This window comes from Scylla paramamosain, chromosome 1, assembly GCF_035594125.1.
Source record: "Scylla paramamosain isolate STU-SP2022 chromosome 1, ASM3559412v1, whole genome shotgun sequence".
NCBI classification, from domain to species: Eukaryota; Metazoa; Arthropoda; class Malacostraca; order Decapoda; family Portunidae; genus Scylla; species Scylla paramamosain.
In genome coordinates this window covers 2,847,501-2,865,573 of record NC_087151.1, presented here as the reverse complement: position 1 = coordinate 2,865,573, position 18,073 = coordinate 2,847,501, and the positions used below count along the sequence as shown (strand labels likewise).

The following is an 18,073-nucleotide window of genomic DNA, read 5'->3' as shown; positions in this document are numbered from 1 at the left end:
TCGAGGAAATCCGTACTTAGGAAAACGATCTTTGCTTATGTCAAAATATGTACTCTTTAGGCAATTACATTACAAATTACTAAGTACAAAGTTAATTCTTATAATGTGTGCACTGGCGCTCTGCAGGTATGGGAGCCGAGATGGTAAAGCAATTAACGTTACAGGTTCGGATTCGGTATTATTTACTTTTTGAGAGCAGCTGCGTCTTTGTTACATTGTTCACAAACGACCAGGAGCCGCCTTAACTAGTTACATCCGGATTTGTCGTGTGTGTGTGGGGAGGGGGGGTGAAAAGCACTGCATCTTGATGAGGAAAAGTACAAGCCCGTGCTGCTACTGTGTTCAGACTTTTTAACTGCTCTATTTTCATGAACACTTTCAGTTTTGGCGAATTCGTCATCGGAATGCTTGAATTATTTGCATATTTATTGTTCTCTTAGCGTTGATGGAAAGTTGTTTGCCTAAGAAAAAAAAAATTCTCCCGTAGCTATTAAAACATTTTCCTTTGAGCTGAAGTTGACATTCGTACTTGTGTGATGCGTCCGTATTTATTCTAAAAGATGCTATCAGTTCCCATGATGACCTTGAAAAAAAACTCCATAAACATTTTCTAACTTTATAGCAAAAAGGAAATGTTTCAAGTCAAGATAATACGAGAAACAAAGACAAAAGGACGGACCAATCACCTTAACCGGAAGTGATCACGTGACCCTGCGTCTGCCACCCACCCATCCACTCACCTAATTCATGCAAATATTCACCGTGACAGCGAGAATGGGCGACTCCTGACAGACAAATACTCACCTTATTAAGTGTTCCGCGTGCGAGACACTTCACTCCTCACACCAGCAATGGGTAAGTGATGCATTGTTTGTATATAAGTGAGAATGAAGAGTGGTGATTGTGTGGCTGGCAGCAGGAACGGGAGGGGAGGAGAGGGGTGGGGTGGTTACTGGTAATGGCTAGGTTCCTGCCTGTTTGGGTGGTTTTGTTTGACTTGTTACCTCACTCGTTGATTCACTCTAGCATTGATGGCCTGCGTTTGTGTTACCAGGACGCTAAGTGTGTGTGCCCAGGGACATGGCAAGCTGTGGGGACGATGTGTATGTGTTGTTTTCTATGGAAATTTATACACACACACACACACACACACACACACTGCAGTTTTACGTTAGATCAGTGGGACTTCTTAGGCAGCTCTTTGACCCTCCCCTCCATCATTACACCTGGCTCACCACACGGCGCCGTACCTGCCACACCCGGGCGCACATAACCTAATCCCGTCACGACTGACTGCACCTCCCATTACTCACATCCCTCTGCGGACACCTACCCCATAACAAACCTAATCACCATCCCCCACGTCCATACCCTCCAGCTCGTCCCATCACTCACTGCCTCTCACCGACACGTATCACTCAGCAAGCTCGTCACATACAGCCACACCTTACTCACATCATCTTGCTCCCATCACTCTTATACTAACTGCTCCTGGCCACACCCACCTCATGCCTAACTGAAGTATTCCACTGTTCTACATACAGTCTTAACTTATATAGTAGGCGTTGCTTTCCCTGTGTTGTTTCTCTCATGCTAGTAAGGCGAGAGAGTATAAACAACGCGGCAGTGTATATATAATCAATTCCGTCTTTGGTTGAGGTCTGTTGTAAGCTTTGTACCGCGTCTCGCTCCGCACCGTATTCTGAAAGACTGCGCAACACCTCTTCTACTTTCAAAAGGCTTTATTTGAAGTTACATGGGTTTTTAAGGGTGTTTTTTACGGTTCTAGTGGCAGATGAACAAGATTTATAAGTTGCTAGAAGGAGAAACAGTCTTGAGATCACGGCTAATCACCTCGGTGGCCTTTGGAAATAGTTGCAGTAAGAGAGCGAAGGGTTTCTGAATACAGGTCTCTGCGCCACGCAACACCTGGTCACCGCGCAGCAGCTCCCTACCCTACCTGTGTAATGCATCACCACATACTTTCTCATACATTATTAACGCTCCTCTTCCGTCCATGTACATCGCTCCACCTAACCACCACATGCCAATACGAGCTGTCATATCTCTTTTAGTATGCGCGCACACACACACACACACACACACACACACACACGAACGAAAGTAGGAAAGAAAGACATATGAAAAGATACAATATAAGTAGTACAGAGAAGTGGCATCTAACCTAACCTAACTTAACTTAACCTAACTTAATCTAACGTAACTTCACCTAGCTTAACGTAACTTCACCTAACGTAACCTAACCTAACGCGATCAGTACGAAAACATACCATTCATGACCTTTGTGGCTTTTTTTTCTTCCTTTGACCAAAATTTCTGACTTAATTCCTTATGACTTTTTTTTTCTATATTCTGATCTGTGATATTTTTTTTCCGAACAATTTTCTTCTGGTGCCTTTTTTTTTTTTTTTCTTCTGAGTATTCCTTTTCCAGACCCCAACACACACACACACACACACACACACACACACACACACACACACACACACCTGTATCTATTCCTTCGAAAAGCATCTATACTCTCCCATCATCATTTGTTATTATTACTATTTTTTTTTTTCGTATAGTTTCCCTTGTTAATTCATTTTTTATGCATTTTTTTTTGTTTCTGTTTTAGTATTTTTGCTCTATTTATACACTGCATTATTTTCGTTACTGTTCATCTTGCCTTTTTCTCGTTACGTAACTTTGTGTGAGTGACGTGGCGAGGTGTGTCGTCTTGCAGGCAGTAATTGGTGTTTGTCAGTCAGATATTTGTAATGGCTGGCCGACCATTAGTCATCATAACAGTCAGCGGTGTTAGGATTGATTACCACTTAGTAATGGACGTTTATTGCGGTAAGCCATCACGCGGGAAGAGGATATAAAGTAAATGTTGATTGCTTATTTTTTTTCTGTCGGTGGGGCTCCTTCGGTACCATCCTGACCCTCTTGTGCTGACTCTCCTCCTCCCCCCACGTTCGTCTCCTCTTCAGACATTCAGCTTTCCCTCTTAGTCCCCCCATCCTGTTGCTACTCCCCTCCCACAAACCCACCCATTATCGCTCCAGCTACTTCTTGTTATTCTTCTCGCTATTCTATTTGTTTTGCTTTCTTGTTCTTCTTTTCAAGTTTACTTTCTGTTTCCTTTTCCTCTTCTTTTCTTATTATATATATATTTTTTTCATTTTCTTTCCTATTTCTCATCTACTTTCTCCCCGTCTGTCTCCCCGATTCTTAGTAACTTCCCTCCTCCCCCCCTCCCGACACATACCATTCCCCGCAGCTCACCTCTATTATCATTACTGTTTCTCCCATTCGTTCGTCATATCTTACTACCGTTGTGCCTAACTCTTCCTAATCCTTACGTCTTTACTTCTTCTCCCAACATTCTGACCCTCAACCTCAAATCTAACCTTCCCTAGCCTTGTTTTGCCTTATCCACCTCAGCCCTCCATCCTCCCTCCCTCCCTCCTTCTTCTTCCCAATCCTTGCTCCGTTATTGTTATTCTCCATCTTTCTAATTCCTCCTTCCCTCACTCCCAAACTACGGTGCTTTCTCCAGTAACCCTATCCCCTCCACCTTCCCCTTTCCCCTTCTGTTCCCTCACCCTCCTCCCTCTCTCCTACCAAACAGACAGTACTTCCATAAAGTCCTCCCCACTTTCATCCCATCCTCCTCCTCCTATTCCCCGTTCCTGTGCCATTCCATCCTACGGTTCTCTTTACTTCGCCCCGCTCCCAACCCCCTTGCTTCCACCCTCCTCAACTCCCCAAAACAGCCTCTAGTTGCTGGGTGAAGGATTTCCACCGCTCGCATAAAGATTAACAAGTAAGTAGGAGGAAGGAGGGCGGCAGCGGTGATAACTCCGCCGGTAGACACGCTGGTATTGATATTTCATAAACTTGCCGCTCGCTGAAGCCAAGCCAGCCGGGCCCAACCTCTGCCTCAGCTGCTCCCCGCTCGAGTCAGGCTTCCCTTCCTCGCTCTGCTGGCGTTAGGGTGTGATGTGTCGATGTGTGGGGGGGGGATGTGCAGGAAGAGTGTGAGGTTATGTTTGGGAGTGTGGTTTTATTGAGACCCAGTCAGAGTGAGGTGGTGGTGAGGTGGTGTGCGGTGTAGTGGGGTATTTATGAAGCGTTGTATGAGTTGCCGCGGGTGTCATAACGCAGTGTGGTGTTTTAGTTACGTTATAGTGGTGTAGCGTGGATTGCGGTGGGGGTTGCGGTGTAGGAGTGCGTTGGTTACCAGTAGCGAGGCGTTGAGGGAAGGGCGTGATGGAAGGGAAGGAAGCTCCGGCGCAGGCTCGTAGTGGGGAACCTTGGGAGCCTGCAGGGGAAGGGGTGACAGGAGGGAGGAGTGGAGGGAGGGGAGGGAGGGAGGGGACGAGGCTGCGAGTAGGTATTTACAGGCAAAGGCTTTCCCCCTGTCTAGCTCAGTCATGGGTTCTCCCGTATTGGCGAGTCCCTCCGTCGTCCGTGAAGAAAATGCTATAGTGGGACCTGGAGACACGCATTTTCTGTGAGCGCCTGACAGACAATGCGTCCACACCTCGGGGTCGTCTTAATGCCACCGAAGACAGCGTGTGTGTCTTGGCATCTTCACCTCGTCTCCTCCTCTGACTTCATCACAACACATTAACACACCGGTCACTCTTGTTGAGCCTAATGTTGTCAGTCTACTATTAATAATGAGAGATAATACTTGATCGCAGACATCAAAGTCCGTTTTTTCAAAATGCTTTATCATGGAGATGATTAGTCTGTTCACATGTTTTTCCTTCTTCCCATTGGTGATGCAGAATTCTTGTTAGACTATCGCTAAGATAATAAAAACATCCCTGAAGAGCCAATAACTTCCATCAGAGCATCGTAAAACTACCAGGAATCGTGACGTGAAGGCATGTGTTAGTCAGAGTTGGGTCTGTAGTTAGCGGGAAGAGAATAATGAATGCCAGCAGTTCTTATCTTGACTTGCCTACTCGTACTGTGAAGGCAAGACTGAACTGCGGAGGGGGTTCTTCTGTATCGCGTTAGTGAATTGCTTGACTCTTTCCCTCCTGAAGCATGATGGGTGAACTACGTGTGTTGTGTCGGCGGCTTTGTTTCACGGCAAGTGGTCAGAGATACTGTTATTTTCTTACGTAAAAGAGATAGTTGTGTTTTTCTTCAGACCTAAGTATTTTGTTTCTATTTATTTATTCATTTATTTATTTACTTTTAGTTTGTGCCTGTATGGAAAAAGAAAAAAAATATTGCATTAGTGATTGGGATATACAGTGGAAGTTTATGTGTGTGTGTGTGTGTGTGTGTCGATGGAGTTGGTGACCGCCGCCTGGCTCCTCTCCACCTTCTTTACGCAAGTTTTCTTGAACAGGAAAACATGAAAGGAAAGGAGAGCAGCAGAGCGTGGAGCGCCAGGTGACTGTGCTGCCCTCCCACACACACACACACACACACACACACACACTCTCTCTCTCTCTCTCTCGTCCATAATAAATATAAACACACACACACCCACACACTCGCACACACACACACACACACACACACACACACACACACACACACACACACTCTCTCTCTCTCTCTCTCTCGTCCATAATAAATATAAACACACACATACACACACACCCACACACACACACACACACACACGGAGAGAGAGAGAGAGAGAGAGAGAGAGAGAGAGAGAGAGAGAGAGAGAGAGAGAGAGAGGGTGGGGAGTGCAATATTTTCCAATGTTTATTATATGGAGATGATTTTCTTGACATCTTGGATACATTTGTCATAGTTAAGCCGTAAGATGTTGCCTGGTGGAGGGGGGAGGGAGCGTCACACTTCCAGGCGCACTTGGTATGTCTGACGTGAGATATGAGGATATTCAAAGCATGAAGACTGCTATTGATTTTGCATTCTTTATTTGCTTGCTTAGTGTTCTTCGCATAGCTACTGAAGGGTGAAGGAATAGATGATTTTGCCATCGTCTGGCTTGGCTTGGTCCCCTGGCGGCACTTGCTCGTCCACGAAGCTCAGCGTGGCGTCGGGCTGCAGCACCGTCTGTGCCTCCGTCGCGTGGACCACCTCTGAGTGCTGCACACTCGCGCCGCCGAACATTGCCGCGTCTATTATCTGAGTGGCTCTCGCAGCGGGCGCCTCGGCCAGCACGTCCTGGCTACCCGAGGTGTGGGCCAGAACCTGGTGCGGCGCCGTCAGGATCTGATGACTTTCACGAGTAACAAGCTCATTCTGCGTCAGGACTTCAGCGGCCTCTGCGACCACCTGCAGAGGATTGAAGACCTGAGCCGAGTGAAGGACCTGCTTGTGGTGTCGCTGTTGAGACTGCTGCTGGGAGCACAGCACCACGGGAGTGTGATGCTGACCCACAACATTAGTCTCGCCGGACACAATAGTTGCATCTGATACCACCTGAGTGTCCAGGGCGATTACCTGATCCGTTTGCACGATGACGGCGCTGTCACCAGCGTCCTTGGTGGCCAGGGGCTGTTGGCAAGAACATTGAGTTAATATTTTCTACTTCAAGTATAAGATTTAAAGAGGAATAACATCCTTTGCTGTGTGAAGGTCACGGATGTAACCCATGTGGAAAATTCGTATTATACCTGATTAGTGATAGATTAACACATTGCTTTTAATGTTGAAGTACGGAGGGCTGAGAAAGAAAAAAGGGTAGATTTATTAGACGATTAGAATGACAAGTAAAAGAAAACAGAACTACAGATCGGGTCACCTGTTGGGCGATGTCGTTATCTTGCACGATGCTGAGTGGGCCGCAGCTATTGGGCGAGGAAGCGATGCCCAGGCTGGGCAGCAAGGCGGCCACGTCTCCAGGCTGCTCCCCGAGCTTGTCTGGCAGGATGATGATGACTTGCTGAGTTCCATCGTCATCCACCTCAACCGTGGTGTCCCCGGCCAGCTGCTGGATCTAGCGAAGGACGCCACACAAAACCAACCGCTTACTGTTCATGGTTCAGTCAAAAGATCCTCGAGTGTGCATCAAGATTTTAACAAACAGTATTCGAGACCCATGCTTTGAATGTAGCAAGGCATGAAATACCCGGCAGTCAGGAATGAGAGGCACGTGCACGGAAGGCTGCAATGGAACGAATTGAGGTACATATTGCCATCACAGGCATTAGCCTTTTCCACTCACCATAATCCTCAAGGGCTGCGCGGCCTCTCCCTGCGGCGTGCTGGACCTCAGGATGGCGGGGCGGCTTGGGGCACGTAAGGAGGGCGGTGGCCTTCGGGGAGACGAACCTGTGGCTTTGAGGGCGCCGTCCTCTCGGGCATCTGAGGATAAGTAAAGTATTAATAGTCATTACCGATGATGCCTAATTCCAACGCCAGATCTTGATAAGGAAATATTTAATGGATAACACACACACACACACACACACACACACACACACACACACACACACACACACACACACACACACACACACACACACACACACACACACACTGTTGGAGTATTAGTTGCAAGAGAAATGTTTCACAATGAGTTCTGAGAGACGGTTAGCATGATGTTCTGGTAACAGTGACTTTGTATTGGTGATGCAGGGATGGTCGTGTTTTTAATAGCCATCAAGACAAATAGTTTCATCCTACTATTATCACGTCACCATAAGCAATATATTTTTTACAAATGTCACCAGCAGTCTTCACACTTGGTGCCGCCAAGCATGCTCCCTGAGCGGGCTGCAAGGAGTCACCTTGGTACTCATGCAACGGAGCCCCGCGGGGCTGGTGGTCCATCCCAAACAGACTGCAGCACCCACGAGCTGCCGCGTCTGTGTCACATGAGCTTACCGGTAGTCACCCAGCGCCTCGCATCTCGGAAAAAATTTAAACACACATAAATACTTAATGAGCTACCGAGTCATGTATGTAATAGTGTTTAAGGAACAGAAACGTAGAACTGGAAACCTTGGATTAAAATAGGAGAAAATATGTATTAGTAATAATAATATTGCTGTAATATATATATATACACACACACACACACACACACACACACACACACACACACACACACACACACACACACACACACACACACACACACATTAATTCGATCACTTTCGCGTTAACTAGTCGCATTAGGAATAGTTGAATTTCTGCCAGTGTTGTTGGCTTGTATAACTCCGTACTGAGGCCAAGCGGGGGAATGTTTGGCAGCAGCATTAGGCAGCAGAGTGTTGGGTGTGTACAGAGAGCATCGGGGGCGGCAGAGTGGGCCTCCTAATTAGCCTTGATGCCTTACATGAGTGTCTTGTGCAGGAAGAGTCGGGCCACACGTATGCATTGGTAGGGGCGCGGCATGGCTGGTCATGGAGGACTCGTGTGAGGCGGGGCGTGTCGGGGAAGCTTTCGGGAAAGGCCTAAACGCGCCATGTAACACTCACCATCCTCGATTAAGGAAGGGTTTGGCTCAGGTGACTTTTCATCTTGGTGAAGGTCCTCGTCTCTCTTCCCTGTCTCCTTTTCTCTGTCCTCGTCTTCCTCGCTCTGCCTGGTCTCCATCTCCTTAGCCTGAGCATCACTTGCTGCCTTGTTGTCGCATCCAAACTCATCAATGTCGAGGGATCGCCTGATCTGCGTAAGGACGTCCTCGCTAGCCTCCTCGGTGCCCTCACTAGCGGGATCGTCGGGGTCGTCCTTGTCACCTTGGAGGGCGGAGTGTTCTTGACGGCGCCTGGCCTGGGCTACGCGGGAGCTGTACGATGCTGAAGCCGTACCCGAAGGTCTTGTTGTCTTTGGCTCGCTGTAAATGAGGTTTTTCATTTATATACTATTCTTAATAAGATTTTATCTCACAGGATCGTTAGTAAACAAAGAACAGAATACATCCTTTACTTTATGTGCCCATGAAAATGTCTGACTATTGAGGAAGAAGCTGTTGTACATGATAATACCTGTTTCTCTTTCTATGGAGGAAGGGGAGAGGGTCGCTGGTGACGGTGGTGTCCTGCTCTGCGTGGTAATAACTGCGGATGTGCGAGGTCACCTGAAGGAAGGAAGAGGAAAAACGGGTGAGTGTTGCTCTCCAGGCAACAAAAGGCGTGTTAAGTGCTGCTACTTAAATGTACACCACGACATTACAAAAGCTAGATGTAAATAACTTATGACCAGCCGTATATGAGCATGGAGGTGAGGTGTCGTGGCATCAGGAATATGAGGGAACACAAAGCCGAAAACACAGCTGGAGTGGTTGAGGTGCCCCAGGTGTGCGTGGACAGGGTTGCTGTCGCCTCAACCCGGCGCAGTCTGCCCTTGAGAACCACTTGAGTGATGAGTGGGTGAACTAATCCGCGGTGACGGGCAGGACAGGCCGGAATGACGTCACCGTGTGACGAGCTGGCGCCAGATTTTTAGCTGACGTCACAAGTTTTATCACGGTGGCGAGACCAAAGCAAACAGATGAGCCGCAGGTGAGCAGGGGCAGAGAACGCTGCGAGGTTAGTTAAGGTTAGTGAAATGCCACATGAAACCAAACCCAATCCGAGCCCTTGGGCGGCACGGCCTCGGCAGGCTGTGTACACTGGCGGTGCTCAGCCTGACCTTCAGATGTATCGTGTTCAACACCAGACTCAATAAATCCAAGGCGTGGGTTCATGCACTTGTCGGGCCCGTAACGTTTTATGCTGAACGGTATGAATAAAACAATAAAGCGTGCACATGTGCGATCAACACTGGATTGAAGCCTTGCATAAGAATAGGCCACACCTCTCCTGGCTCGGCCACTCTCTGAATGCATAACACTACGGCAGAGGGAGGAAGGCGATACGCAGGCATTAGTTAAACATGTGAAACTTTACCAAAGCCATAGAAAACTTAAAATAGCTGTAGCTACCAATGACCTGCACCGAAAATCCTGCAAGAATAATACATGAAGCAAAGTAACTTCATGAATCGATAAGTAAATCAATAAAGTAAACTTTTAAAAGATAAAGGGTGTCTGCATCTAAAAGTAACGGCAACGCATTGGGTACATTTCCCGATTTCCAGTGATCGGAATTCTCAGTTTTCCTTAACACCGGCACAATTATGTGAAGAGGCAACTGTGTCGCGGGGCCTCGCCGTGGTGTCGTGCGGCGCCACCGCGTCCGCGTACTGATGGAAAGATAGAAACTCTCACTCACCTCTTCCTTTGTCTTAAAGGCGTCTTTGTGCTTCTCGAGGAGATGAATCTGAAACTGCGAGGCGTAGTTACTGCAAAAGATGTGGGGACCTTGGGGCTTCTGATCCGATGAGTCTGGATTCGGGGACACCGCCATCCTGCAGGACGGCTGCCAACCCATAGGATGGCAGCCGTCGACATCACCGAGGTTGGAAGTCTCACAGCTCTGGGTTTGGGGATACTGAGGCTCTCTTGGCTGTGAGGAGGAGGAGGAGGAGGAGGAGGAGGAGGAGGAGGAGGAGGAGGAGGAGGAGGATTCAGACTTTAGTTGGCGTGAGACGGATCCCTCAGGGTCGCGGGATTTAGAAGAGGAGGATGCCGGCTTCAGGGGACGGACAGCTGAGGCGTCTGTGGTGTGATGCTCGGTGAGTTCAGTCTTCAGCGGCTGGCTGCTCCCGGCGGCAGACTGCTTGCCGGGCTTGTCCTGAGGCGACTTGCACAGCAGACACTCGTACATGAACCTGCCGGGGTGACGCTTGGTCTTCAGCATGTGCTTGCGAAGGTTCTCCTGCCAAGCCAGGGAAACGTTACCACGGGAACCATTCCATAATATATATATATATATATATATATATATATATATATATATATATATATATATATATATATATATATATATATATATATATATATATATATATATATATATATATATATATATATATATATGTATGTATGTATGTGTGTGTGTGTGTGTGTGTGTGTGTGTGTGTGTGTGTGTGTGTGTGTGTGTGTGTGTGTGTGTGTGTGTGTGTGTGTGTGTGTGTGTGTGTGTGTGTGTGTGTGTGTGTGTGTGTGTGTGTGTGTGTGTGTGTGTGTGATATAATAGTTATTCATGACACAGATAAGTTACTTTGTGCACACCGACAGAAAAGACAGAGGAATCCTACCTGGTTGTTGCAGGCGTAGCTGCAGTAGGGGCAGGAATAAGGGGTGGCGCCGGTGTGGAGGCGAAGGTGGCGCCGCAGGTGGGGAAGGTGGCCGGTGGCGTAGTTGCAGTGGGGACACTCGTACTTGTCCCCCTCTCCCCGCTTGTGGCACTGCCGGTGCCTGGACACGCAACCCAAACAACCCAGACTTAACCAAACAGTCATATGCAGCCCGGCGAGGCGCACCAGTGTAAATTAAAGTCTCCAAATTGATGCAATAGATCTTACCCTCGGGAACAATATTCGGGTTCCCTATAGATTTGTTTTGAATGGACAGTGTAAATATGAGTGGGATATATTCACAATAACGTGAACACAAAAACAACAATAAACTGGTAGAATTGAACAGTAAACTATTGGTGGCGTGACTCGGGCTCCTTGCGGGGTTGCCACCACTGTTTTTGGACGCCGTCTCCCATCCCTCGCGCCCTGTGGCTGCTCGCCTACCGTTGCTGATGGCGGCTCACTAAATCGATTTGAGCAAACCAGATCACCATGCTGCGTCATGAATAGTTTTGGGAGAAAACCAGCCGTTTGTAAATATTCATTAATGAAATAACACCTGTGAGGTGCACGGTGCTGCTGAGGTGGCGACGCGCGGCTTTGCACCTGGGACGCCTCCAGCCCGCCCCACCTGATTACCATCATAACAAACTGCAAGCTGAGTGGCGCCACTCGGTCGCTATAATAAACCCACGCAGCGCTATCGCAGCTCCTCCACCTGTTTGCCTGAGTCACGGTAAGCCTTTGAAATCTGCTCTAATAAAACATTAAATATCCATAGAAGATTGACCTGTTACTGTCACTCTCTCTCTCTCTCTCTCTCTCTCTCTCTCTCTCTCTCTCTCTCTCTCTCTCTCTCTCTCTCTCTCTCTCTCTCCATTACCCCTATATTGCCCCTCATTACACAGCCTGGGACTGAGCATTGAAGACACATAGACTACAGTATGATTACGAAACTTGGCGGACAGTCTTCTGTCTGAATACTGCCACACAGGCTGATTATTTCTCTGAGAAGTAATTACGGCAAGGCAGACGTGGCAGTGCTGAACCATACGACTGATATATTTCGAGTACAGTGTGAGGACGCCCTTCACCTGTACTAGTGGTCAACTACTGCGCCTGAAGTGTTGTGGGAAATAAAGATGCGGGAAGGGGCGCCGCGTGTGTGAGTACTTACGTCTTGAGGCTGGTGAGTGTCTGGCACTGCACGCCGCACACGTCACACAGGTAGGGCCGAGACGGAGGCTCCTTGGTCTTGAGCACACGCTGGGAGGGTGGGCGGCAGTCGCTCTTTGATGCTGGGCGTGGGGAGTCTGGAGCTTCGGGATCCTTCTTCGCGAGCAGTGAGGGTGAGGCGTGGGCGTGGGCCTCCAGCTGGTGCCGGTACAGGTGCCACCTTGGGAGAAGTGGATGACTTCTTTATTTGGGGACACGTTGCTGCCTACACCACCTGACTCTTCCCCTCACATTTATCATTCTGAATGCACGAACAATGGATCATTTATCTTACTGACTGAATATGAACTATTATAATTCAGAATAATAGTCATGCCTGTGCTCAAGGCCGCCAGGCGGTGGAGAGTAAATAGACAAGCGCCACTGGGGCATCTCTACGCCTTACACACCTACCTGTTGGAAAAGGTCTTGCCGCAGCTGTCGCAGAGGGCGGGGCTGTGGGCGGAGTGCACGTGGGCACCGCAGGTATGAACAGCCGAGAGATGTTTCTCAAGCCAGTCCTTCTGAGAAAACTTGCGGGAGCATATGTGGCAAGAGTGCGGCCACTCGTTGCTGTGGCTCAACATGTGGCCCTTCACGGACGAAGGCTGCAGCTTGGTCTGTACAGAAAGGTAACACGAGACTCTTATGGTGTACCTGGCTGTCATATTAACTGTATTTATCACGTAGCAATAAGACACAATAATGAATGTCAACTGCAAAGAAACTTTTGCCTCACCTTACATATATGGCAGGCGTAGCGGCCGTCAGCCTGACGTTCACTGTGAGCGACTGTCTTGTGAGCGAGCACATGGGCAAGAAGGTCATTTCTGAAGGAGCAAAGGTCACACTTGTGCTGCCCCTCCATGTCGCCGGGAGAGCCAGTGCACACACGCTGGTGCTTGGCGAGGTCTGAGCGGAGTGGAGGAATGGCGCCGCACAGGTGGCAGGGTGTGCAGTCTTTTTGATGTACTTGGGACATGTGTCGCCGCAGGGCGGGCAGGTCATCAACTTCCTCATAGCAGAGGCTACAGGTCCTGGTGACCGAGCAGCCGCGTTGCCGCCACAGTGTTGTGCGGTGCTCGGCGGACCTTCGGTGCAGTTCAGCCTTCCGCTGCGTCGTGAAAGAGAGACCGCAGATGAAACAATGATAAGAATCTTTTGAACCGTGAGAAATTTCATGAGTTTTCTTGATGTGGGCACGGATTTGTTGCTTCCGCAGGGTCTTGAACTCGCATTGGGAGCAACGCAAAAGTCGTTTATTTGTAACTTGGAAACCTGGCTCTTGGTGTTTGATCCTGCGGTGCATTTGGTACTGACGCCGGTAACGGAAGGTTTCACCGTCCATCGGGCACACCACGAGTATCCTGGTGGTCAGTATTACCTGCTGTGCCTGCAACACCAGATCTCTGGCATTGTCCATGTGGTGGGGCGTCTGAAGGTGATGTACTAGGGTTGGAAGCTGCATTGCATCTTCACCGGAGCACGCAGAGCAAGTAAACATAGTCTTCACTTCGTCATCTTCTGGATCGTTAGTATGTGTGTTCATGTGAGCCAGAAAATCTTCGTGAAGGTTACAGTAAAATTTGCAACTTTCACAGAAAAATGGAGAGGTTTTGACAATGGAAGAGATGTTTTGGAGAATAAGCTTGTTGAAATTGGGATCAATTTCCTTACTTTTGTTCTGGCGTTCTTCCAGTTCGTTGTGAATGTGAGCCAGCGAAGCGAAGTGCAGGGCAGCATAAGCTTCCCCGAACGACAATTTACAGATAGGACACAACATTTTCGGAGTTCCTGACGAGATTTTATGTACCACTTCTTCTTCATCATCCTGCTGTTGTTCCTCTTCAGTGACTGCTGGCGTTAATTTATTGCTTGGGAATGATCCAGTTACTCCTTTCCAAGTGACTGGTCGAGTCACGTGCTTGGCGATTGTAGTGTCCTGCGAAACAATTTTTCTGCTCTTGAGGTTGGCGATGCACGACCTGAGGAAGTTTTTAGCTTCCATCTTTTTGGATCTGGCGGGTCTGGTGGTTCTGGATGATGGAGAAATCTCTTTCGATGTTTTAGCTTTCCTTTTCCCCGCCGCTTTGTTCTCATTGACGAAGTGAAGCTGAGACTTCAAGTGGCGCTCGTAAGCCTCCTTGCCCTTGAGGACGCGGCTGCACGGCTGGCAGTGGTACTCGACGGTGCTCCCCACCTTGATGATGTTCGTCATCTTTTTGCCAGGCAGCCACTTCCCTTTAGTGTAAGTAGGAGGAGGGGGCATCAGAGACTCCTCTTCTTCTTCCATATAGTCCTCTTCCATCTCCTCCTCTTCATCCTCCTCTAGTTCGGTCTTTGGAGTGGCTGGTCTCCACTTACCCCCCACAGAGGGCGGTGGTCGGCTTCCAGGTCTCCATTTACCTCCTGTGTGGTGGCGCGGAGGTCTCGTCTCATCGTCTTCATCTTCATCGTATTCATCATCTTCCTCGTGTCGTCTCTTCGTGGGCACCTTCACACTGCTGCGGAGTTCAAGAGATGAAAGGAAATCATCCTGACGAAGTTCAGATTTCTCGGAAGCATTATCGGAAGTTCCCAATTCACTGAACTTCAAACTGGAGGCTGGAAACTCTTCTCTTGCCTCCTGGACGCCCTTTTCATAAGTCTCCTCTGGGGTTGCTTCCTTGCACTTCATGCTTTCACTGTTACTTGAAGGTTTGATGTTCTCCTGTATTCGTTCCTTAGTTTTACTGTGGTCCAGTGTTGTAACATTGGTTAGCAGCGGTTCTTGCGGTGTGGGCTGTAGAGAATAAAAGTCTGAATACCTTGACTCAAAATTTTGACTCTCAAGTTCATAAGAAGAGGATGATACTTTGAATAACGCCATCGTTTCGCTGTGTGACTCAGACTCACCCTCGTGAGGGATTTTATTATGGTCACTGAAGGAGTCGAAGTGTCTTAGGATGTTAGGAGGATCATGACCGTGCAGCAGCAGAGGGTCTTCGTAACCTGTGAAGGGCGCCTGCGACGAGCTTGACCTGTGGCTGAGGCTCAAAGATTCTTGAGTCTTGTGCTTCATTTCTACATGGCTTCTGGCCATGGAGGCCTCTGAGGGTGGTTGAGGCAAGGCATTAGTGAAGTCTTCCATCACCGTATAGGATTCATGGATGGAACTTGTATTAGCTGCCACTGGACGCTGGTCTTCGCTCGTCTGACCGGACTGATCGACATAGCAGTCTCTAATTGAAGCGTCTGAGGACGAGTATTTTGATGTACTAACAATTTCTTGCCGATGAGTCATGGCAGTGCGTGAGCTCTCTTGAGTTGTGGCCCCGTCGGTGCCGTGGGCCAATGAGTGGGTATCAGGAGGGTATGGTATATCTGAAAGTTTCTTTGACTCCTTTACTTCCTGCAGGTCTTGTTTTGCATAAGTCTTTACCTCCTCATCAGCTACAGAGGCGTCCGTATCTAATTTACCCTCGTGTGCGGTGTTCCGGGAACATCCCGCCTGCCTGTGCGCCACGTAGTTATCGAGACCGACGATCGTGGCGCGGCACCGCAGGCACAGGTGGGCGTCCTCGTCCATGGTAAGCTCGGCACCTGATCTGAAGAGAGGAACGCGTGTGAAAAAGACAACTTACTCTGAAGTATCGAGGGACATCTCCTCCCATGCCACCTCCTCTTAGTGACAACGCACATTCCACAGCGAATCTTCGAAGGGAAGTGAGAAGAGAATTATGGCAAAAATATTGTGTCAAAAGTTATGATAGGTAATGAAGAACTTGTCAAGAACATTTTGTTCCATCGTCGAGTGTTGGACCTTAGTATGAACCACGAGCTTATCGATAAAAACACGGGAGTAAACAAACTTAGAGGAGCCGTGATACGATACATACGTTGAAATGAGAGGGACGAGTGCCTGTTTCTTGTTTACCGTTCTTACAGGAGAGAGAGAGAGAGAGAGAGAGAGAGAGAGAGAGAGAGAGAGAGAGAGAGAGAGAGAGAGAGAGAGAGAGAGAGAGAGAGAGAGAGAGAGAGAGAGAGAGAGAGAGAGAATTGCAACAGAAAAGAAAAGAGACGTAAAACAAGGAGAAAACATGACTATAAAAGAGTTACTTGGCATGAGATTTTGTCGAGCTTCATAACACCTGGTCAATGTTGGGACACTCGTGGTGACTCCGTTTTCTTTCCATGGTCCTGTGAATTTACTCTAACCAATGAGGAGTCAGCCAGTCAAGTGTTCTCATTCTGGGTGCGATGTTTCTTTTCTCTGTCATAATTTTGAAGGTCCAGGTGAGGGTGTTGCTGCTGTCTGAGGTGTTGTGGTGCTGAAGAGTAACGACACTTCTCGTCTCACAAACATCGCGAGTTATGCAATTCTTACTTTCATTAGCTTTAAACGTTAGTAACTCATCATTCTTGTGTTAGTACGATTTTATATTCTGCTTTTATCTTACTGCCAGCAACAAGTGGGACGTTGTTCTATACATGACTTCCCGCAGCAGTTACCGACTAATTCTTCTTCTTCTGCGTCATATGAATCAGGTCAAGGGAATAAGGGAAAGATAGTCACGAAGAACCACGCCATAAAAGCAAATTATATTACACGAAAAAAAAAGAGAGAGAGAAAAAAAAACTGAGACCAACTACACATATCAAAAGTAAATCGAGTCTTTTCATAACACAGTGACACCTAATAGTTTTGTGCTGCATGAGCGTGGAATGCCAGCACCTCTCGTCCCCTCTCCCCTACCCCCTCACACACACACACACACATGGCTGAGCGGCAGGCGATACTCACGCTTTATTAAAGGAGGCGAGCGTTAATTGTGCTGAAACTACATATTAATTACTCGTACTACATATCCCTATTAGATAATTCATTGCGTATAGATCCGATGTCTTTACAGCCACGCCACGCTATGCTGCCACGCCTCCCATCACGCACCTCCTGCAGACACGAGGTAGCTTCAAGAGGAGAGTGAAAATTAGATTAGGTGAAGAAAACAAGATAAGAAAAGCGACGTAAGAAGAAAATAAAGAAGACGAAAGAGAAATGAAGGGACAAGAAGCCCACGCAGACGGATGGCAGTCACGTAAAAATCAAGTGAGTATCGATCATTCCACTGCCACAACATTAAACATCAATAAGAGCCGCGCAACGCCTCGGCCACGACAAATGAGCCTGTGGATGGTGATGGCAGATGATAAGTTTCAGAAGTGATCAGAAACTGCCTATAGTGTAGATCAACTGGCTTTTTGCTGTCCCATTTCCTTGTGTTGTCTTGCCTGCCACCTATACAGCCTCACCTCACAGCACGTGCCTCCCCTGCCTCACACAGCTCCCTCCCTGCCCTCCATTTTACGCGTCACCAAGAATGTATTCCCGCCAGGCCCGGCCACCCATAAACACTATCATCTGCAATTACTCACTGGCCCGCGTTCAGATACTCGTGTGTATTGGTGCTTCGTCGGTCCAGGCGCCGCACATATCACCCTTGATGCACATAAACAAAGATAAAAATAACAGCGTAGCGTATTAAATTGTCCCTTGAAATAGGAGGTTAGGTGGAGAGTCTTCCCGTGCGCCACCTTCTCGTTTGTTGAGTGTGCTGGGTGCTGTGTGTCTGTCCCTGGTCTTACTTGGCTCTATGTGTGTGTGTGTGTGTGTGTGTGTGTGTGTGTGTGTGTGTGTGTGTGTGTGTGTGTGTGTGTGTGTGTGTGTGTGTGTATGTGT

At 48.2% G+C, this 18,073-nt stretch overlaps 1 protein-coding gene across 1 annotated transcript in view; it reads right to left on the bottom strand.

The window, feature by feature from the left end:
* Window positions 1–5,744: 5,744 nt before the first annotated feature.
* LOC135112138 (uncharacterized) overlaps window positions 5,745–18,073 on the bottom strand; it is a 25,801-nt gene continuing 13,472 nt past the window's right edge. The window contains exons 2-11 of the mRNA XM_064026219.1: window positions 13,094–15,941; window positions 12,769–12,974; window positions 12,317–12,535; window positions 11,098–11,257; window positions 10,170–10,715; window positions 8,943–9,034; window positions 8,433–8,791; window positions 7,175–7,314; window positions 6,752–6,946; window positions 5,745–6,504 (exon numbers count right to left, since the gene is read on the bottom strand). Coding sequence (XP_063882289.1) covers window positions 5,950–6,504; window positions 6,752–6,946; window positions 7,175–7,314; window positions 8,433–8,791; window positions 8,943–9,034; window positions 10,170–10,715; window positions 11,098–11,257; window positions 12,317–12,535; window positions 12,769–12,974; window positions 13,094–15,922 — 5,301 coding nt within the window. The 5' untranslated portion in view covers window positions 15,923–15,941 and the 3' untranslated portion in view covers window positions 5,745–5,949. The remainder of the gene's footprint in view (window positions 6,505–6,751; window positions 6,947–7,174; window positions 7,315–8,432; window positions 8,792–8,942; window positions 9,035–10,169; window positions 10,716–11,097; window positions 11,258–12,316; window positions 12,536–12,768; window positions 12,975–13,093; window positions 15,942–18,073) is intronic.